This window comes from Camelus dromedarius, chromosome 24 (genome assembly GCF_036321535.1).
Source record: "Camelus dromedarius isolate mCamDro1 chromosome 24, mCamDro1.pat, whole genome shotgun sequence".
NCBI lineage: Eukaryota > Metazoa > Chordata > Mammalia > Artiodactyla > Camelidae > Camelus > Camelus dromedarius.
The window spans coordinates 1797580-1819685 of NC_087459.1; the positions used below are offsets into that span (position 1 = coordinate 1797580).

Below are 22106 nucleotides of genomic sequence, written 5' to 3' on the forward strand. Positions count from 1 at the left end.
GAGCTATGCCCTCCCCCAGGCTCTGCTCTTGACTGATCTGCATAAACAGCCCTGGGAGATGGGTCATTACAGTTCATTTTACAGATGAGAAAACTAAGGCTCAGAGAGGTGGAGTGACCAGCCCGAGGTCACACAGCTTATAAGTGGTAGAACTGGGAATCAGACTCAGGTCTGACTTTCAAGCCAGGGCTTTCCCCACAATACCTCCCTTTCTCTTCTGGAAGGCTCGTCAGAATGCTCTGCAGGGTCTAGATTTCCAAGTTCCATTAACGTACTGCTATTGGTCACTGTTTCTTTAAAGAGGATGTGGTGTTCTCAGTAGCTAGGCTCCTGAGAAGCCCCTGGTGTGTGGAAATAGCAGGACTCAGGATAGGGGCTCAGGGATTTTTTCTCTGGGCTGTGCTAGCCCTGGGTCCTCCCTCACCATTCTCCCCTCCCTTCCCTGCTGGCCACAACTGGACTCCAGTGGGCTCCTTTGTCTGGAGTCACCTCCTGCAGTTGCTGGAGACGGATGACCCCCTGAAACAGGCCCTCCGGGAAGCCCTCCCTGAAGACGTCCTCAGCCGGGAGTTCCATCCAGAGACCTGGAAACATTCATCCTATTCCGACGTCACCTTCCGCTCAGGTACGGCCGTCCGGGGTGGGCGCTGTCCTGCCCTGGGACCACAGAGGCTTGAGAAGCTCTGAGTTCCAACTCCTGCGGACATGCCACCTGCTCGATTTTTTGCTATATTCCATAGCACCTGTCATTTTTGTCAGAAAAGGTAAAAATCAGTTAAATGTGAGCCATTTCATAGCTTTCTTCAGGATACTTTCATCTTTTCTCTAAACATGCTCTTTTTAACTTATTCTAAAAGGAAACTCTCTATCTCTACCATTAGTGGAAGATCAGTTTAACTGTAAAACTAAGGTAATCCTCAAGAGAAATACAATGACCCTGACACACTGTTGTTGGATTCCCGTAGATTCTCGCCTGCCGAGGGCTGTGAATTTGAGAACTGCTTTTCCCTTGGGTTAAAAGAGAGATTAGCATCAAATGGAGACGGCTGCCTCCTTGTAATTAAACAGGATCAAAAAGGGACCCCGTTCTAGCTTAGTTACTCCAACCCCTTCAGCTACTTGGCAAGTCTGGGCGTGGGGTGGGGCTCTGGCTGCCCCCTCTCTGTCTATCAGCGTGTTTGTGACCCTTCTGCCCTGACCTTCCCTCTGCCCTTGGTAAGGCTTAAGTCCGAGCTTCTTGTCCTGGCCGAGAGGGTGCTCCCCATGTCTGGCCCTGTCTCAGGCGACGGCCCCTCGGTCACAGGGCCGGCCCTGTGAGCCGTGTGGTGTGTACTGATCCTCTCTCCCAGCATCGGGCAGCCTGGGAGCCAACCTGGAGGGGACCCTTCTCTTCTCGCCTGCCTCCTTCCTCCCCCGTTCTGCCACAGCCAACCTGACCATCCATGCCCTTGGTCGTGCCTTCAACCTCCTGGAGGTAAGAGGGGGCCTAGCTTCACTCTCCTCAGGGCCTCTCCAGAGATGATCCCATCCGTCCATCTTTCCATCCATCATCTCTTGAATCTATTGATCTACTCCTGTATCTTGTATCCTGCCATCCACCCACCCGTCTATCTGCCCTTCCACCCATCTGTTCACCCACTCACGCATCCATACATCAACACCCAGCCCTACTTCCCTCCCTCTTTCTGTCCCTCTCACCCTATCTCTCTCCATCTACCCTCTCACCAACCTGTTTATTCCCCTAGTCATACACTCATCCACCCACCCACCCATTTCACATACCTATTCATCTATCTATCTGTCCATCACCCCATCAATCATCCATCCATACATTCATCTGTTCATCTCATCCATCTCTCTCATCCATTTATGTACCTTCCCACCCATCTCTCTGTCTACCCTCTTACCCACTCATCTGTTCATCTGTTCTCTCAGTCATCATGCATCCATCCACGTATTCACCCACCCACTCACCTTAACCCATCCATCCACACTTTTCCATACATCTATACATCTGTCCATCCATCCACCCATCCATCCATCCATCCACCCGTTCTTTTGTCCTCATCCATCTATTCATTTATGTACCCTTCTACCCATCTCTCCATCTAACCTCTTGTCCACCTATCTATTCATCTACCCTTCCACCCACCCACCCATCCATCCATCCATCCATCCATCCATCCATCCACCTGTCATCTATTGCACACATATCCTTCTACTTGACATGTGCTGTGTACTGGGCTCTGATTAAAATGGCGAACAAGAGAGACATAATCCCTGCCCTCTTCCATCTCTTCCACCCAAGTCCCTGGAGCTTATCTGAGGGAGGGTGCTCTGTGCCCTATCCCAGCCCCTTCTAATTTATGGAGAATAGGGAACCTATCATCCAGACTTTGCCAACTGGGTGCCTGGGCTTAGAACTGCCAAGGGCTGACCCTCTGGTGATTTCTCCACAGATGCTCTCAGAGACAAGAGGATAGGAGGATGGAAGGAAAGGTGTGTGGAGGGATAAAAGGTTGCGTGGATGGGTGGAAAGGATGGAAAATGAGTGGACAGATGGGCGGATGGAGGGGCAGATAGAAGGAAGGAGGGACTCATTCATTCATCCATCAGATTTTGAGAATCAACCAGGTCATCGGTTAGTCAGGACTCTCCAGAGAAATAGAACCAGTGGGATTATGGAGGCTGACAAATCCCAGCTCTGCACTCAGCAAGCTCGAGACCTAGGAAGAGCTGATGGTGTAGTTCTTGTTTGGAGGCAGGGGAATAAAATAAAACAATGTCCCAGTCTGGAGGCAGTCGGGGAGGAGGAATTCCCTCTTATTTGGAGAAAGGTCAGCCTTTTGTTTCATTCAGGACTTCAACTGATTGGATGAGGCCCACCCACATTATGGAGGGCAATCTGCTGGACTCAGTCTACTGATCTAAATGTTAAACTCATCCAGAAATGCTCTCACAGAAACACCTGTAATAATGTGTGACCAAATATCTGGGCACCCCCTGGCCCTGTCAGGTGGACACGGAATTAACCTTTCCACCAAGCCTTGAGTGTGCTTAGTGAAAGAGACAAGGGTCCTCATGGAGCTCAGGATTTTGCAAGAGACACACACAAATTAGTCTGAGTGTGACCTTGGAGTGGTGTACTTGACAGAAGAAGGAGTGATGAATTTGGCTGGGGATATGTGAAGGGAGTGATGTGGGAATTCAGAGAAGGCTTCCCAGAGGTGGTGGCATTTGAAGCAGGCCTTAAAGAGTCTGTAGAAATTCTTGCTATGTGGCATTTGCCAAGCAGATGTGGAGCTGGATGATTTCCCAAGATCGTGCCTCTTTATTTGGACCTGGGTGGACCCGGGGGGCCCAGGGCACCCTGGTCAAGCTGCTGGACGCCCTGTTGAAGCCCCCAGCCCCACAGTTCTTGATTACCCTTGTGACTGGGTCACTTCTTGCTGGCCCCTGGCTTTCCTTCCCAGCTGGGGCTCCGGCTGGAAAATGCTGAGGAAGTGGCTCGCAGGCTGTTTGGCCGGAAGGCATCCTGGGGGCAGGAAGAGGAGAGACAGGCCCAGTCAGAGAAGCCCCCAGCGTCAGAACCAGGGCCCACCCCAGAGCCGGCGGACTCCGACTGTCCAGGAGAAGAGTCCAGAAAGATGAGAGACCTGCAGCAGAAGGTAAGGGAAGCACCCGCGCCCACCCCAGGGTGCTGTCAGGTGCCAGCTTGGGCTCTGGGGACTGGGGACTCAGGCGTCAGTGAACTCTGACCCTGCCCTCCCACCCCCTACTGAAACCAGTTGCTGGTCCAGATCCGAGCAGTGAGCTGTTGTCCTGCCTTATTTTGAAAAACCATTTATTGAAGTATCACATACATAGAAAGGTGCCCACCTTGTAAGTGCATTTAATACTCAGTGCATTTCCACCAACAGAACACATCCTTCTAACCAGCGCCCAGACCATCATTGGCAGCCTAGAAGCCCCTTTCTGCATCTTCCTTCTAGTTTATTCACCCATAACCAAGGGTAGCCACTGTTCTGGCTCCTAACAGCATCAATTAGCTCTACTTTTTAAAAATCAGCTTTGTTGAGGTATAATTGACCTACAGTAAATGAGATGTGTTTAAAGCGTGCAAGTTGATAGTTTTGACACGTATACACCAAGAAACCATCACCAGCCAAACCAACATATCTGTCAGTCCAAAGATTTCTCCCTGCTCCTTAATCCCTTCCTCCTGCCCCACCCCTGCCCCTACTGAGATCGGCTTTTTCTATCACAGTAGATTGGTTTGCATTTTCTGGACCGTTACGTAAATGGAATCACTCAGCAATACTCTTTTTAAGCACATACTCCTTTTTGGTCTGACTTCTTTAATTCAGCGTAAGTATTTTGGATTTCATCCATGTTGTAGGTACAGTTTCTTCTCATGGCCAAGGAGTAGTCCGTGGTATGGCTGGACCACAGTTTGTGTATGTATTCACCTGCTGATGGACGTTTGTGTTATTTCCAGTTTGGGGCGGTTACAAATAGGACTGCTGTGAGCATGTGTATTCAGATCTTCATATGAACATGTGTTTTCATGTCTCTTGGGTAAATAGCTAAGAATGGGATACTTGGATCATGTGGTAGTTGTATGTTTAATTTTTTAAGAGTTAGCCAAACTGTTTTGCAAAGTGGCTACCATTTTGCACCCCCACCAGCAGTGCAGGAGAGCCCTAGTTCCTCTCCATCCTCACCAGGATCAGCCTTTTTAGTTTCTGCCCTTCTAATGTGTGTAGTCATATCTCGTGGCTTTAACGTGCGTTTCCCTAAGGCTACGGATGCTAAGCACCTTTTCATGTGCTTATTTGTCATCCATATGTCTTTGGTGAAGTGAATGTTCAAATATTTTGTCCTTTTTAAAACATTGGATTGGTTTCTTATTACTGAGTTTGGGCCTTTTTGCTCTGTTCTGAACACCAGGCCTTTATCAGATATGTGACTTGCAAATATTTCCTCCCAGTGCATGGCGTGGTCTTTCCATTCTCTTCACAGTGTCTTTGAAGAACAGAGTCCGTGGATTTTGATGAAGTCAAGTTTGTCCGTTTCTTTTATGCCTAGTGTTTTGGGTGTTCGCTCTTAGAAATCTTTGCCTAATGCAATGTTACAGAGATTCGTAGGACCCCGTGGAGATCTCCAGAATTCTCTCTCAGTGTGGCTCTTTCCTCTTCCGTACTCTGCCCGGCACAGCCCAGCCACCTTGGTCCCCCCGGACTCCCACATCCTCGGCTCCCTGCCCTACCCTCTCTGCTCCCCTCCTGGCACCTCAGCCTGAACTCTCTCCAGGCAGGAAGCTAGGGCGCACCTTGCTTGTTCCCTGTCTCATGGGTTCATTGTCTCCTGTTACCTGGTGTCTGATGTCTTGGGAACTTTTATTTAATCTGTACCATCTGGGTTTCTGGTTGCTTCACATGGGAAGATAAATCCAAGTCCTTGTTACTCCAATCTGACTGGCAGCAGAAGTCACATCCAGCTCCTTTCGTGAACTTTATATAGATGGAATCAATCACCATGTACTCTTTTTCTAAAAAAAAAAGAGATGAAATATAACATAGCATCACATAACATAAACGTCACCATTTTACATTATACAATTCAGTGACGTTTAGCACATTTCACAATGTTGTGTAACCATCACCTCTATCTCGTTCCAGAACATTTTCATCACCCCTGGGAGACCCCACACCCATTAGCAGCCCCTCCCCCATTCCCGCCTTCCCTGGTCCCTGGCAACCGCTAATCTGCTTTCTGTCTCTGGATTTACCTTTTCTGGACATTTCATATAAACAGAATTAGACAATATGCAGCCTTTTGTGTCTGGCTTGTGTCACGAAGCATATGTTTGAGATTCCTCTGTTGTAGCAGGTATCAGTATTGCGTTTCTCTCTAAGGCTGGGTGATATTCCATCGTGTGGATGGACCACATTTTGTGTGTCGCTTCATCCACTGATGGACTTTCAGGTGGTTTCCACCTTTTGGCGATTGTGACTAATGCTGCTCACATCCTCCGTTTTTTGGGTCTGACTTCTTTGGCTCAAAATGTGTTTGTGAGATCCATCCATGTTGCTGTGTATACCTGTGGTTTGTTCCTTTTTCTTGCTGTGTTGTGTTCCACGGGGTGAGCATATCACAATTTCTTTACCCATTTACTTTTTAATTTTAGTTTTAAGTTTTATTTATTTATTTATATTGATTGATTGATTGATTGCTGGGGGAGGTTATTAGGTTTATTTATTTATTTTTTAGAGGAGGTACTGGGGATTGAACCCAGGACCTCATGCCTGCTAAGTGTGCACTCTACCACTTGAGCTGTACCCTCCCCTTTATCCATTTACTTTTGATGGCTTTTGGGTAGTTTCCAGTTTCTGGCTGATTACAGGTAGTGTGGTGAACATTCTTCTGTTCATCTCTTTGGTGAATGTGTGTGCACATTTCTGTCCAGCATGTACCTAGCAGTGGAATTGCTGGGCATGATGTGTGTATGTGTGTATGTGTGTGCACTTGCACTTAGCCTGCTTTCCCTCTTCATATTGTTACTTGAGTATTTTCTTACTGAAAACTCGGTGTATGCATACATTTTAATACCCGTTCTGTGGGTGGAGACTGTACATAACCACTCCCCCATCGGTGGATGTTTAGGTTGTTAGCATCTTTTGTTCTTATAAATATCATTTCCACGTACATCTGGGGGTAATAATCAAGGTGGTGATTGGGGCATTTGTTCACATGTCCACACGTTTACTAACCACCAGCTGTGACCCCAGAGCCCGAACACAGAGATGGTCAGAACATGGTCCCTGCTCTCGTGGTTGCTCTTGGACTAGATCTGGGGCCAGCGGGTAACTTGAATGAGAGTGGTGGGCTGGGTGTAAACATTTTTCTTAGAATCCACAATCCCTTTGGTCTTTTATTTTCTCACTTTTGATCGAGACTCACAACCCAAGGTATATTTTGCACAAGCACAGTGATGACTGGCAACAGTACTTGGCTTCTGTGTTGGAGAGACAGTAGGGAGTGATGGGGACTGTGGCAGACGGATGTGTAGCACAGGCCTCAGCTCCAAGTGGCAGCCACTGCTGAGCTCTGAGCACTTGTTGCCCCTTGTTGGGGCAGGAGCTGGAGCCGTGGGGGGAAGACACGCCAATATTTCTCTTTGTTGAGAAGCTGGGTATCCGGATTTTATATAAAATCTTTCAATTTTTAAATATTAGAAACAGATTTTGAAAAATACACACTGCATGAAAAACAAAGAAAGTCCAAGAAACTATCATAAACCGGGGGAAACTGAAGAGACACAACACTAAATGCCATGTGGTACCTGGATTGGATTTTGGAATAGAAAGAGGATGGAATGGAAAAACTGGCGAAATCCAGATGAAGTCAGGAGTTCAGTGAATAACGTGCTGGTGTCTTAGTTTTGTAAGGTGTTAACAATGGAGGAAACAGGGTGAGGGGTACATGGGCTCACACGCACACACACACACTCTCTCTCTCTCTCTCTCTCTCTCTCTCTGCATTGGGCATGAATAGACCTTGCAAGTTCAAGAAAACACGTTTGTGGGTTATGCCTGTGGGCCATGAGTTTTGCAAGCCCCGTTCAGGACCCCACAAACCCTCGACCTTTCTCTCAAGCTCCCCTCCACCCCCTGTCCCAAAGTCCAGGTGCCTTGCCCGGCTAACCCAGACTGTTTCTGGTCACAGGTGGCCCAGAGGCGCAGGGGGCGGCAGGCGCTGCGATGTGAGCTGAGCGTGAAGGTCTTTGGGCACGAGCTGAGCTTTGTCAGCTGCAGGAAGATGGGGAGCCACGTAAAACGCCAGTCCCTGGACCTGGCCGAGCTTGCCGTCAAGCTCCTGAAGGTACCTCAGGCTGGGCTGGGCTGCTCCTTGCCCTCTGGCCCCGTGATGTTTCCTTTGATGCTTTGGAGAAGAAGTAAAGTACTTCCAAACTGAAGAGCATGGAATTTGGAGCCAGATGGCCCAAATTAAAAAACTGGCTCCACCACTGACCACATTGGGAGTATTGTTTAACTTGCCACGGTCTCAGTTTCTGCATCTGTGAAATGGGGATGGTGTAATAGTAATAATATCGGCTTCATAGAGCTGGTGAATCAAATGACTTAATGCAGTAAAAATGCAACGAAGTGCTGAGAGCGTGCCTGGCACATTCTAAATGCTCTGGACCATGAACGGGGCCCACACCGCCCCTTACCTGACCGATCCTGCATCCCTGACCTCTGACCTTTTCCCATAGTAACATGTCTTGGTTCAAATCCAACTCTGCCTGTTTCTAGCTATGTGAGCTTGGCTGGGTGATTGTATCCATGAGCTGTCTTCTTATCTGGTCATGTGCACTGTTCCGGTTCTCTGATGCAGGGGCAGGAGGTGCAGGTGAACCGGAGGCTGACCCTGGCCATGGAGGAGCTCACCTTTCCCACTGTGTCTGGACTCTTGGCCCGGCTGGCCCTAAATGCCTCGGCTGCCATCAGCATCCGGGTCCGAGGGACAGCCGACTTCCAGCAGCGCTCAGATTTCTCTGTGAATGGTTATGTCAAGCCCAGGTAGCTGGCTCCTCAGAGCTGGGGGAAGAGTGTGGTGGGGAGCTCCCTCTGCAGAGAGCTGGGGCATCAGTGTGGGCTGGATGGGATCCCGGCTCTGCAGACCACCCAATATACCACCTACTGTTGATTGGGTGTTTTTGTGCCAAGAGACTGTGAGGAGATCCTGGGTGGTTATGCCCGCTTTGCAGGTGAGAAGACTGAGGCTCAGCCAGGTGGAGGTCACGTGCCCCAGGTCGCACAGCAGGGTGAGGCAGCTGGGATTCCAGTCTTATGCCACAGCCCTGCTCTTCCCTCTGCCCCTTCTGCCTCCGCAGGGAGGGGAGGAGGGGGAGGGAGGAGCATTTAAGGCACATGGGCTCCGAGCCCACTGAACCCATATGGCCACGCGCAAGGCAGGCACTTTTCTTATTCCCAGTAAGGGTGGAGGAAACAGACTCAAGGCGGGTACACAGCCAACGCAGAGCCACAGAGTGCAAAGGGTTTTGAATAGAATTTGACGGTACTCACTGGACTCCAGGGTCTGTCCCAGGCCTGCCGGGCGACTGTCCTGGCCACTAAGCTGACCTCGCCTCGGTTTCTGGGTCTGACGTGGGGAACGTGGGTGTCCTGTGCTGGCTGCTGTTTGATGTGGTCCCTGGCCGGGAATTCTAGAACTGGCTGTTCCACTTCCCAATGATGGGACCCAAGCAGGTGGCAGCACCTCTCTGAGCCTCGGTTTCCCCATCTGTAAAATGATGCTGGTCATGACGAGACTGGTTGGGTGGCGTGCAGAGGGCTTGGCGCACATGGAGCATGTGTCAGTGGTGGTCGCTTGGAGGGGCTGCTCTGGCTCAGGACCGCGGAACCCAGCCAGCGTGACGGGTGGGTTGGCCACTGCCTGGGCCTGCAGGGTGCAAGCCGGTGTCTGCCTCTCCCTCAGCGCCCTGCTCCAGATCTCGGTGCAGATGGGCACAGTGGGCACCCTGGGGCAGGCCGGGCTGAGGTGGGTGACCGGCATCCGCAGCACTGCCAGCCTGGACGGCGGGATCCGGGCGAGGAAGGGCCGGGACCTCAAGGTGCACCTGAACACGCCTGAGGAGGCTGTGGAGCTGCTCCGCTTCAGGTGGGCTCCTGCCGGGTGGGCGCGGGCGGGGTGCTGCCTGAGGGCTTGTGTGCATGTGTGAGTGTGCACATGATCACCTGTGTGTGCACGGGCACCCATGTCTGGCCGCGTGTGTCTGTCAGTCTGTGTATGTGAATGTGTGCCTGTGGGCGTATTTGTGTGTGCACATGTCCGTGAGTATGGTGTATCTGTGTGTGTGGTGGTCAGGGTGGGGTGGGCATGTCAGTGACAGGGACTGAGGGAGGCCGAGAGGTGGGGCGTTCCCACACTCCTTAGCTCTTTATGGGGTTCCCTTATGGGGCCTGCTTGTCCCCCGTCTGCTGGAGAGGTGACACTTGGAGAACAATGATTTCAGAGGAAACAGGAGAAGCCAGGCTGCCCCCACCTCCGGGTGCTTCCTTCCCTGTGTCCCACCCTAGCTGGAGGCTCTGTCCTCCCTGCTGCCACCTGACCCTCTCCCAACAGCAGCCAGTGGGGTCTGTTAAGATGTCAGTTAAGTCCTATAAACCACCCCCAATGCCACACCCCTGTTTCAAGTCCCTTGCTTGCTTCTAAGATAACCCAGGTCTACATGCTTGTCCTGTCTGATGGAGGCCCTGCCCACCTCTCTCACCTGTCTCCTGCCACTACTTCCTGCCCCTCACTCACTCCCCCACTCCATTCTTACCCTCTCACATCACACTTCTTTCTGTGCTCCTAAAGAGCCCCTTCACTCCCACCCCAGGGCCTTTGTACCTGCTGGTTCCCTCTGTTTGGAATGCTGGCTCTTTCGCATCCTTTGATTCTCTGATCAAAGGTTACCTCTGCAGAGAGCCTCTGCCCGCCCCCCCAACAGACCCCCAACTAAAGAATGCCCTGCCCTGTCCCCACGCTAGACGCTGTGCCCATGCAGCCCCCCATTTTAGGTTTTTCATAGCACTTGTCACCCTCTGTATTCATGGAGTGTCTCCTCCACCAGCATGAAGACTCCCCAAAGGCCTGTCCTGTTCCTAGCGGGATTGGCCCCAGTGCCAAGCTCTGGTGGCTTTAGGAATGAACGACAATGACTTGCCTGGCACTTTCCTCCTTCCCACCTAGCTCTAAGCTGTATCTCGTCACTGGGGATGATGTGAGGAGCCTCAGTCATGTTCACAGCTCTTCTGAGGCCCAGTCCTGTACCAGCAAGGAAGGTAGGCAGCAGGGCCTCTGTGTCATCGTCCAAAGATGGGTATCCTGAGGACTGAGGGGAAGATCCTGTTCCAAATTCCTGAGTTCCTCTTCTGCCCTAAAAAGTATTTATGCCCCTTAACTCAGTGGTTCTGCTTCTAGAACGCTACCGTATGACAATAAACCAAAATCACTTTAAAAATGCCCTGTGCACAAAGATGTTCATTGCATCATTATTTACAGAGCAAAAAAATAGGAAGCAACTCAACTACTCAACAGTAGACGAATGGCTTATTACAAGGGCCTGTGAGCTAAGAATCAGCTTTTCTTTACATTTTTTCGAGTGCTGAAAAATAATCCAAAGATGAGTATTTTGTAACATGTGAGAAATGTGTGACATTCAGATTTTAATGTCCAGAAATGAAGTTTTTTATTGGTACAGAGCCACACCCATTGTCTGTGGCTTTTGTTTGACAATAGCAGTGTTGAGTAGTTGTAACAGACCATATAAAGAGCAGAACCTCAAATGTTCACTATCTGGCCACTTACAGAAAACATTTGCCAGCTCCTGGTTTAGTAAACTGTTGAGATGCCCTGTAACTTTTAAACCCTATAGCAAAAGACCTACTTTAATAGCGCAAATTCTTTGATAATAACATCAGGTGAAAGGCAATGAAATTGAAAAAGGGAAGGAAATACACCAAACAGTCACAGATCTTGGAATCATTTGAGGGCTTAGGTGGGAGGAGGGGCCTACTTAAATTATTACTTTAGGCTAAACACTGTCCTAGACACTTACTGCGCTGTTAATCCTCACAGCTACACCATGGGATGGGTCCCAGTTTATAGATGAGAGACACCAAGGCACAGAGATGTTAAGTAATTTGCCCAAGGTCACACAGCCAGGGAATGGCAGAGCTGGGATTTGGATCCAGGCAGTCTCGCTCCAGAGCCTGCATTCTGCACGGTACTACCTGACACTGATAGTCTACGTTGTCCTCAACTGGGGGCGATTTCGTCACCCAGGGGACATTTGGCCATACCTGGAGACATTTTTGGTTGTCATAACAAGTGTGGGAGGTGCTACTGGCGTCCAGTGGGTAGAGTCCAGGACAGCTTCCCACCACAAAGAATCATCCAGGCCAGTATGTCAGCAGGGTCAGTATGTCACAGGACTGCCTCAGACTATTGATGTCTACACAATACTGTTTCTCAAAAGAAAATAGGGGGGCAGGTATAGCTCAGGGTTAGAGTGCGTGCCTAACATGCACAAGGTCCTGAGTTCAATCCCCAGCACTGCCATTAAAAATAAATAAATAAACCTAATTACCTCCCCACTCCCGAAATTAACCTAAACAAAGAAAATAGAGAAGCTCTTTCTTCCCTGATGTGAGCAGCCCTCTGACTCTCTACTGACCAGTGCTGCCTGCTCTCCTGTGTGTCCTCAGTGTCCCGCATCTGGGGCTGGCAGCTGTGCACTGAAGTCAGCTGGCTGGCAGCTGGTCAGCCCTACCTGCTCTCAGTGCCTGTGTTTGTGGCTGTGATGCTGAAGAAACAGGACCGGGGGCTCCAGCAGTACCTGCTAGAAGCTGCCTATACGCTCCGCCCTCAGGTAAGCGCTATGGAATTCCCAGCTGGGTTGCAGGTCTCCCGAGGTCTTATTACTCAGGGATCAGCCTTGGGGATCACTCATAAAGACTTGGGCCTCCTCCCTGGAGCCCTCGGGCTGGACTTCTGCTCTAGACTCCCTTCTGCCTCAGGACCCTTGCACATGCTGATCCTGTCTCTGGCTCTGTGACTTGTTAACTCTGAATCAATCTTCATAGCTCAGTCAAGGGGTGAATCCTGCCCTTATTGCCCCAAAGTGGTCATGTTCTTTTTTTATATGCTCCAAGAGGACCACGTTCCTTCCCATAGATCACTTTTATGTTTATTACTGAAGCTAGTTGATTAAGTCACTTGGTTCCTGGGAACAGATCCAGTGCCATTTATCTCAACCCTGTGTCCCCAGCTCCTGGCACAGAAGAGGCACTCAATAGCCTCCTGTCTGATCGCTCAGTTCCTGCTCTTGTCTCCTTATGTGTTTTCCACCAGCAGCCAGACTCCAAAATCCCAAAAGCATGGTGTCCCTCCTCTGCTCAGAACTCTCAGCGGCTCCTGTCACTGTAGAAGCCAAGCACCCTGACTGACAGGCCCTCAGTGGTCCAGCCATGCTGGCCTCTCCTCCCCATCACCCCAACTCATCAGGCTTCAGACACACTGACCTCCTTTTTAAAAAAATGCCAAGCACATTGCTGCCCCAAGGCCTTTGCACTCACTGTTTCTTCTGCCTGGAACACTCTTTCCCAGACATCCACTTGATTCCTTCCCTTGCTTCCTTCAGGTCTTATCAAATGCCCCCTCCTTAGGAACAGCTTCCCTCCCTGACCACCCAGTCCAGAACAATGACCCCATCAGGATCCCTGACCCTCTGACCTTATCAGCAGAGTACTCAGCACCCCTGTCTGCCGTCTCACCTCCTTCTGTGTCTGAAGCTCCTGTGCCTCCCCCTCTAGAATGTCGACACCAGGAGTGCAGGACTTTGTATTTCAGTCCCAGTCCCTGTGCTTACAGCTGTGCCTTATGCACAGTTGTGAACATTTGTTGGTACTGAATGAACGTACAGTGATGCAGGATTTTAAAGGGGACTCATGTCTTAGGCTGCATTTTCCTGGAGGCAGACCAGAGCCAAGGATTTGGGTAAAAGTGATGGATGGAGAAAAGACTCCAGGAGGACCCAGTAGGAGGGTGCAGGAAATAGGATGGGGAAGGGGAAGATGCTGAGTGGGAGCGGTGGCAGGTGAGGTGGCAGCCTTAGCCTGGTCCCTGTGCAGCCCTGGAGCAGGACTTCCATCTCAGGGTGTGGTTCCCGTGAGGCTAAAGAGCTGGGATTTTTTTTAGCTCCTGGGCCAGAGGGCAATGCTCTGGAGGCCCCAGATGCCAGGCCTTGAGAGCAAAGTGCACAGAAACTGGGAGATGAGCCCGCAGAGCTGGTTGAGGGGTCTGAGGGGATTTGGGCAGAGGGCTGATGGTGTGCGCTGCGCCTTCACCCCGGCTGTTCAGCAAACGAACTGAGACTCTGCTCCTGTGGTCCTGAGTTGTCCTGAAGGACTCTGCTCTCCTCCAGGATTATACTTTAGCTCCCCAAATTTCCTGTTTGGGGATTCTTGTCTTGGGAGCTCAAGGATGAGCATAAGAACTCAAGATTTTGAAGGTGGAGGAGCCTCAGGACCTGAATTGGGTTCTTTATCTTGAGGACTTGGCTGTGTTTCCAGAAGGACAGCTGGCTCCCTCAGGAAGCCTCAGCCCACCTCTTCATGGGCACGCCCGAGTCAGAAGTGCCCCGGGACGTTGGGGTGGACGTCAGCTACAGCTGGCCCCAGAGGAAGTTTCGGCTCAAGCTTCTCCATCCCAAGAAGAAAATCGAGCTGGATGGTAATGACAGTGCCCTTTCCCGTCACCATGCCTGGGGCCATGTGCCAGAGCCAGGCAGGGCTGGTTGCCCGCAGCACCCCACCTTCTGAGGTCAGCATTCTCTGTAGCCCTGTTTATGGTCAAGGAGCCGCAGGCTGACAGATGAGGAAGCTAGCAGGATGCCCCAGATCCAGGATGTTGAACCCCGGTCTCTAAGCTCTTGTTTTGTGTCTCAGGAAAGATGGAGACTCTCCAGAGTGCTCGCCTGGGTTACCTGGAACTGATACTGGACGACAGGGATGTCTACTACATCAAGGTTTGCTCCCTGTCCTCAGCCCACCCTGTCAGCACCTGCCCATCTCCCCAGGTACTTCCGGCCCCAGTCTCTGCTTAATAATCGCCACCTCCTTTGGTGTCTTAGCTGTGTTTCCCCTCCCCCCTCCCAATACCATTTGTGGCTTCTTGTTACCCAGAAGAAGAAAAAATGGGCTCAGATCTCACCATCACCAATGTCAAAAATTGATAATATTAGTAACTCAGGAGCATGCTTTCAAAAATTCAGAGTAGAGAAAGGTATAAAATGCCAGGTTAAAGTGTGCCACCCCCCAGATTTCCAGAAGAAGTGTCAGACGCACACCAAAGAGTCTGTCTGAGTTTCCCAGGGCTGCCATAACAAGGCACCTCAAATTTGCAGGGATGGGGTGGATGGCTTCAACAACAGAAATTTCCCTCTCGCAGTTCTGGAGGCTGGAAGTGCAAAATCAAGGTGTTGGCAGGATTGCTTCCTTCTGAGGGCTGTGATGGAGAGTATAGTCCACGCTTCTGTCCTGGTTTCTAGGAGCCTCAGGCGTTCCTTGCCTTGTAGATGTCTGTCTTCTCCCTGTATCTCTGCCTTGTCTGCCCTCTGTAGGTATCTGTGTCCACATTTGTCTCTTTAATAAGTCTACCAGTCATGCTGGGCTCGAGCCCACCCTAATGACCTCATCCTCCCTGGATCATCTGCAAAGACCCTGTTTCCAAATAAGGTCACATTCACAGGTACTGGGGACCTCCGCGTCTTTGAGGGGGAAGCACAGTTCAACCCATAATACTATAGATTTGCAAAACCTTTTAGTTTTGAGCTTAATTTTTGTTTGTTTAATATGAAAGGATCACACCCTGTTCTTTGTTTACATCTTGCTTTTTTTCTTTTTTTTAACTCAAAAATATATCTTGGCAATCTTTTTATACCAGCCCGTGCTGGTACAACTTAATTTAGTTAAAAAAAAAAAAAAAAGGTAGTGCATTTAAATGATTCCAAGTTCAAAGAATACAGAAGAGTCTAGAACTAAATGGCCAGTATGGTGGCTCCTATCACATGTGACTATTTATTTATTTAAATATTTTATTTTATTATTATTTTTTTTGTCTCGTGGGGAGGTATTTACTTTTTTTTTTTGAAGGGGGGATATTTACTTATTTCAATGGAGGCACTGGGGACCAAACCCAGGACCTCGTGCATGCTAAGCATGCACTCTACCACTTGAGCTACACCCTCCCCCCTTGCATTTTTCTCCTAGTAAGTACTTTTTAAGGTTCTCAACTAGGGGGACCTGGATGGGATTCAGTGGGTCTATTGAAGCCCCTGCAGTTGTATGGTTTTGTGTCTATCCACCTTTCTGGGGAGAGGATTTAGACCTTAGATCCGATGCTCAAGCAGGTCTGTGACTCCTAAAAGGGTAAAAACAGCTGCTGTCGACTCCCTCCGGCCAAGCAGGACTTTTGAGTCCCTCTGGCAATGAGTCTGCCGAGTCTGCATCCCCTGTGGATCCTCAGGGAGGTCCGGTGTGGAGAACCTGGGCTGGAATTTTTGCTGTGTAAACACACTCTCAGCTCCCAAATCCGCTTCCTGCCCAGGGTGGGGAGAGGACCAAGTGTCAGGGGAGAACATCTTCCTCCTAAAGCCCCAGCTGCCTGGCAGCTGAGACTGCGAACTGTTTTCAGAACTCCCCAGAGCCCTTGGACCCCTCCGTGCTTGCTAAGTGCACAAGTGCTAATTGCCTCCGCCTCCCTGCAGACCTTCCTGCAGCTCTCCGGCTCTCCGGAGGGCTGTCTGCAGCCTGCAAACATTTGCCTTTAGAGGGACTCCAGTTCCAGCTGCCTCAGACCCATCACAATAACAGTAACAGCTGGGGCTCTGAAACTTTCCTGTTCTAGGGGTGGCCCTGGGGTGGCTTTGGCCCAAGATGCCTCTTTTGGTCTTCTCAGTAAGCCCAGGTGAGATGAGGAAACTGAGGCACATGAGCTCAGGGATACAAAGCAGCAAAGCTGGGTTCAACCTAGCTCAGAGTTGATGGGGTTTAAAGATGAGGTGGAGGAGAACATTATATATTAGTACCCCCCTCCCTTGGGGGTGCAGGGATAGAGCACCCCACATCCTGGGTTACCTGCAGAGGCCCCGTTTACCATTAGCCCAGCTCAGTTATGACTAGTGGTCTCTTTAACTGTTAAGTGACCTGGTTTGGATGGGAAATTCTACAGTCATCCTATTCACGGGCTGCACTTTGAGGAAACCACAGCTACTGCCCAGGGAAAACCATCGCCAAGACACACCATTATTATTATTATTTTTTAAAATTTTATTTATTTTATTATTTTCTAATGGAAGTCCTGGGGATTGAACCCAGGACCTCATGCATGCTAAGCACGGGCTCTACCACTGAGCTCTACGCTCCCCTTTGAGACACACTATTAAGTGAGAGAAGCAGAGCGGAGTGGAGAGCCTGCATCTGCTTTTGTGCAAAGCAGGAGGGAATGTGCGCGTGTGTGCCCACATGCACACACATACACACGTGTGTGCACACACGTATACACACACATACAGACTCACACAGGCCCAGGCTGTCCCTGGCAGGTTCACAAGAAGCTGGACACAGAGGTTGCCTTTGAGGGAGACCAGGAGACCAGGACACCAAGGAGGGAAATGAAACCTATATTTTTCAGTGTCTTTTCTTCATTTATTCAACAGCTATTTATTAAGTGCCTATAATGTGCCAGGTACTGGGAAGACGGCTCAATGAGAGAGAGACACACACAGTTCTCTCCTCTTGCATTCTCATGGGAGAGACAGTAAAATAAATAAGGAAACTGTACAGTGATAGGTGGCTGTAAGTGCTCTAGGAAAAGGGAATCGTCGAGCTGGTGCAGGGGTCTATAGTTACGTGAGAAGAAGGGTCTGGGGGTTGGCTTCCATTTTTGTTTTTATTGAAGTGTAGTTGGTTTAGAATGTTGTGTTAGTTTCCAGTATACAGCATAGTGATTCAGTTATACATATATACATATTCCTTTTCATGTTCTTTTTCATTATAGGCTATTAGAGGATACTGAATATAGTTCCCTGTGCTAGACAGTAGGACCATGTTGTTTGTCTAGCTTCAGTTTTAAATAGACTGATGGGGTAAGCCTGACTGTACTTTTAGTGAAGACATAAAGGATGTGGAGAAGAGAGCCAGGTGGTTCTCAGGGGGAAGAGTATTGCAGATAATAGGCATAGCATGTGCAAAGGTCCTGGGGTGGGAATGTGCACAGAGTGTTAGAAGCACAGCCTGAGGCTCCCTGTGACTGGAGCAGAATAGGAGAAGGGACAGAGAGGTGGGAGGACAGATCACGTAAGGCTTTGCCAAAGAGCAGTCAGAAAGCAGTGACTTGTGACTATTGTCCAGGAACAAAGGCAAAAAACAGGATTTACAAGAGTATAAAAGAGTGCGCACTCAGGGAACAGTGAGTTTGTTTTTATATCTTTTGGGTAAACAGATCAGCTGGCAGCCAGCAGAGAGATGCATTAGATTGGTCCACAGTTGACAGTTGCAGTTGCTGTGGGTTTTCCAGCAAACCTCAATCATGGAGACCTAGAGCATATTTCGGGCTGTCCGTGTGTCCTGCCTGCCAGTGTCCCCCTGTGGGCAGTTTTGCCTTTAACTGGCCAGGGCCGCACTTACGACTCCTGGAGAAAGTCTTGGCCTTGTTGGCTTTTGCAAGGACTTCGGCTTTTACCCTGAGGGAGGTGGGCATGCTGTGAACCTACATGTGTGAAAGGCATGCTCTGGTGGGACCCAGGAGAGCTGAGAGAAGGATGTCATAGCAACACAGGTGCCACCAGCAGGGCTCAAGCCAGGGCAGTGGTGGAGGTGGCCTAAGTGGTTGAATATTCTGCAGGGAGAGCTGGCCAGAGTCCCTGATAGATTGGACAGGGGGCAGGCAGGAAGAGTCCTGCATACTTAGGTCTGAATTTCTAACAGGGATTACCTACTTTGAAAAATAATCAAGCTTAAGAGATTGGAGAAGGATCAGCCTAGAAGGCCACTAGTGAGGCTCCGTCCCCTGCCCTCTGTCCGGTCCCAGTTCTCGTGGTCAAGGCCAGGTCTACTGGCTGAGCCCATCCCCCCAAGTGATGCTGGGGTCTTTCCAGGGCCAAAGCAACCTGTGGCCAGCAGCAGATGGTGAGGTCCAGCGGTTCGAGGCCCAGCTGGAGGCGAAGCTGGTGACAGCGGGCATCCCCGTGGTCTTCACTGGGAACCTCAGCCGGCAGGCGGGCGGCAGGCTGGCCTTCTCTGTGTCACTGAGCAACCTGCTGAGTGACCGGGCCCACATGTCAGGTAGGAGGAGGGATCCCCTCCTGCCACCTTCCCTTGGTGGCCAGGCTTTGGGAGGGGAGGACTGAGTGCCTTACTTATAGTCCTCATAACCCTGACCCCCAATATTAACATTCCATCTAAGGAAAATCCAAGCTCTGCATCTGCTCACAGCTTCTGCTTGAGTCTCCCAGACAACCCCTCCCACATGCTGACTGCCCCCAACAAACCATGAAACGGCACCTTTTGGACTGTTTTGATTCTGACCCACATTACATGTTACACAGTGTGTAACAAACACAATTTGTATTTTAATCTGAATTACACGGGACACTGCTTACATCTTGAACACACGGCCTGGCCTGGGTGCTGACCAGTCTGACCTGTTGCCCATCCTGGTGCCGGAGCTGGGGTGGAGCCCCCCTGGCTATGCTCTTTGTGGGGTGCTCTGGGAGATTCCAGGGGAATGATGTGAGTGGCTGGGGGTGTCCACCCGCTGGCCTGGGCATTTTTGATATTTTAAGTGGTGTGCGTGCACCTGTGTGATCTGGCTGAAATGTCAGTGTAGCAGAAACAAGTTTCAGAGGGTGAAATTCATGTGAGGACCCATGATGTGCTGTCGTTTCTCTTCTGTTCCATTCTGTTTTGTTTTGTTTTACTTTCCTTAAAAACTTTTGGTTGGGACCCACAAAAGTGACTTGGGGGGTTGCCGCCTGGACAGTGCAAAACACTGTCAGTGGCCCTGATGCCAGCGTCCCTCCACAGAGACTCAGGCATTGTTTTAGCAGGGACCCCACTGCCCCCGCCACGGGTGGTTCCCACTTCCTTTCCTTGCCTGGTGCTGGGGATGGGGTGTCAGTGCCTGGGGTGTGGGATGACCACACCGTGCCTGCCCGCTCCCTACCCGCTCTCCCTGCAGTGCTGCTGGAGAAGGAGGTGGAGAACGGGCTGCAGGGGGTGGCCCTGGATGGGGAGCTCTTCGTACCGGAGCTCGTGGGACTGCGTGTCCTGGGTCTGCTGCAGCAGCGAGGCCGCCTCTGGACCAGCTCCCTGAGGATCAAGTACGGCCTGCTGGGTATGAAGCCACGTGCTGGCTGGGGGCGAGGTGGGGAGTGGCTGGACCTGCACCGTCTCCTGGGTCTGTGCCACTGTCATCCTGGGTGTTTTGGCCTCCCTGCACTGCTCCTTAGCCAGTTAGTCATTCCATTGGCTTTGAATGGAGCTGAGCACCTGCCTGTTAAAAAGAAAAGAAATATATATGTATACATGTATGTGTTTGGGAACAACATAAGTATGTCTCTTAAAACCTCCCCATTGACAGATTCCAATGAGTCATGTTAGATGGGGGGCTGGCTGAAGCTGGGCTGCACTGGACCTTCCTCTGCTTGGAATGAGAATGGAGGGCTGCCTGGCAGAGGAAGGGCAGGGGTTTTTGGGTTGTCCTGCACAGGTCAGGCGAAGCAGCTGGCGCAAGAGTGCAGCACCAGCCAGAAGCTCTGGGCAGAAAGCGGCTCAGAGGCCACCTATAAGTTGGAGCTGGGCCATGAGCTCCATTGCACACAGATCCCAGCATTCAGCCACAAGGTAGGTGCCTGGGCTGGGCAGGGGTCTGGAGAGAGCTCCCCGGGTCAGAAAAATGGTGGGTGAGCATCCTGAACTCGTCCTTAGTTCAAGGTCACATATGGGAACAGATCATGGATTGGAACTTAAGTCTCATATTTCTCTACTCATTCAGTTGGTGTTTAATAAACACCCACCCTGTGCCCAGTAGTCAGGGAGAGCTGTGTTCAAGGCAGCACTTGGTCTCTGCCATCCCATTGCTGGGCTGGGGCAGAGAGCAACAGACATGGACCAAATTAAGGGGAACATAAATGCCATGGGTGGTAAACAGGACAGAGGCTGAGAGCACGTAACACAAGGGAGCCTAATTTGGACAGGACAACAGAGGAGGCTTCTTTGGGGGAAGTAAATTTTAAGCTGGAAGTTAAAATATGAGACAGCTCTGTTCCCTTGGAAGTGTGCTACAGGCAGAGGGAACAGCAAGTGCAAAGGTCCTGGGGCTGGAGGGTGATTGGAGTGGTTAAGAAACTGGCAGTTCACCCAAGTGGCTGGCAGGGTGAGCGAAAGGGAGAAGTGGCCGTTCTTTTTTAAATTTACTTACTTGAAACATTGTTTTAAGTTTGCCCCTCCCTCTGAACTGTTGCCCCCAGAAAGTTAGGGGTTTCTGGCTCCTTCATTGCTGGCTATTTGGTGCCCAGTGTGGCACCTTCTTGATACTTGGGGTAAAATGTATTTTGTGAATGAATAAATGGATGAGACTCTATTACCTGGACTTGTGGTAGGGGGAGGCAGCGGGATGCTAGAAACCCACAGGTGGGAAGCTCTGATCCACTTAGGTTCTGTCCAGGGGGCCACAGGCTGCTGTGGGGGAGTCAGGATGGGGAGAAGGAGGACTCGGGTTTGTGTGAAGCAGAGCAGGAGTCACCTTCCCATGGCTGCTGGCTCTTTCCACTCCTTATCGGGGCATGGACCACGGTGGGGCACATTAGTTTTTCACCTCAAGCCCAGGATTTAAGGGGGCGTTAAAAACATAGTCATGAAGGTGAATTGGATTCTAACATATTATTTTACAAAATCCAAGTCAGTGCAAGAAAAATTCATACCTCTTGTAGAACTCTCCCCAGAGAAGCAAGCCTGCATCTCGGGGTGGGTGGCAGTGAGGAGGCTCAGGAATGGATACACAAGGCTTCCTCGGGGGTCTCCCTTGGTGGGCTGTGTCCCCAGGTCCAGCTCCGGCACGAGGAGGACTCAGGCCACCTGCACTCGCAGCTGGAAGTGAGCTACGGGAGGCACTGGGGTGAGAGCAGCAACAAGAGGCGTCTCCGCGTCAGCCAGACCTTCCAGAACGACTCGGGCCCAGCCCTGAGCAGTCACTTCATGGAGGTGAGCCCAGCCTCCGCAGAGCTGTGTCTCTTGAGCTTAGTTTGCACGTGGCAGCTGGACAACACCCCCTGCTTGTCCCTCCAGGTCTTGGTTGCAAGGATGCAGGCAGCTAAGACTCAGGCTCTGCGACCTTACCTTTTGCATCTCCAGCCTCTAGGCCCCTGGGGGAGTTAAACGTTTGCTGGTGTGGCAAGGACAGCCACGGGGAAGTTTGCAAGGGGGCTTGGAAAATGCAGATTTCTAGCCGTAAAAATACATTTTGGAAAC

At 50.6% G+C, this 22106-nt stretch overlaps 1 protein-coding gene across 1 annotated transcript in view; it reads left to right on the plus strand.

The window, feature by feature from the left end:
• Positions 1–22106, plus strand: part of LOC105089063 (uncharacterized) — a 130791-nt gene that overhangs the window by 36484 nt on the left and 72201 nt on the right. The window contains exons 17-30 of the mRNA XM_064478760.1: positions 467–625; positions 1350–1474; positions 3474–3668; positions 7729–7884; positions 8401–8585; positions 9505–9687; positions 10765–10856; positions 12282–12445; positions 14148–14307; positions 14523–14602; positions 18734–18920; positions 19816–19971; positions 20347–20480; positions 21681–21839. Of these exons, the coding sequence (XP_064334830.1) occupies positions 467–625; positions 1350–1474; positions 3474–3668; positions 7729–7884; positions 8401–8585; positions 9505–9687; positions 10765–10856; positions 12282–12445; positions 14148–14307; positions 14523–14602; positions 18734–18920; positions 19816–19971; positions 20347–20480; positions 21681–21839 (2135 nt within the window). The remainder of the gene's footprint in view (positions 1–466; positions 626–1349; positions 1475–3473; positions 3669–7728; positions 7885–8400; positions 8586–9504; positions 9688–10764; positions 10857–12281; positions 12446–14147; positions 14308–14522; positions 14603–18733; positions 18921–19815; positions 19972–20346; positions 20481–21680; positions 21840–22106) is intronic.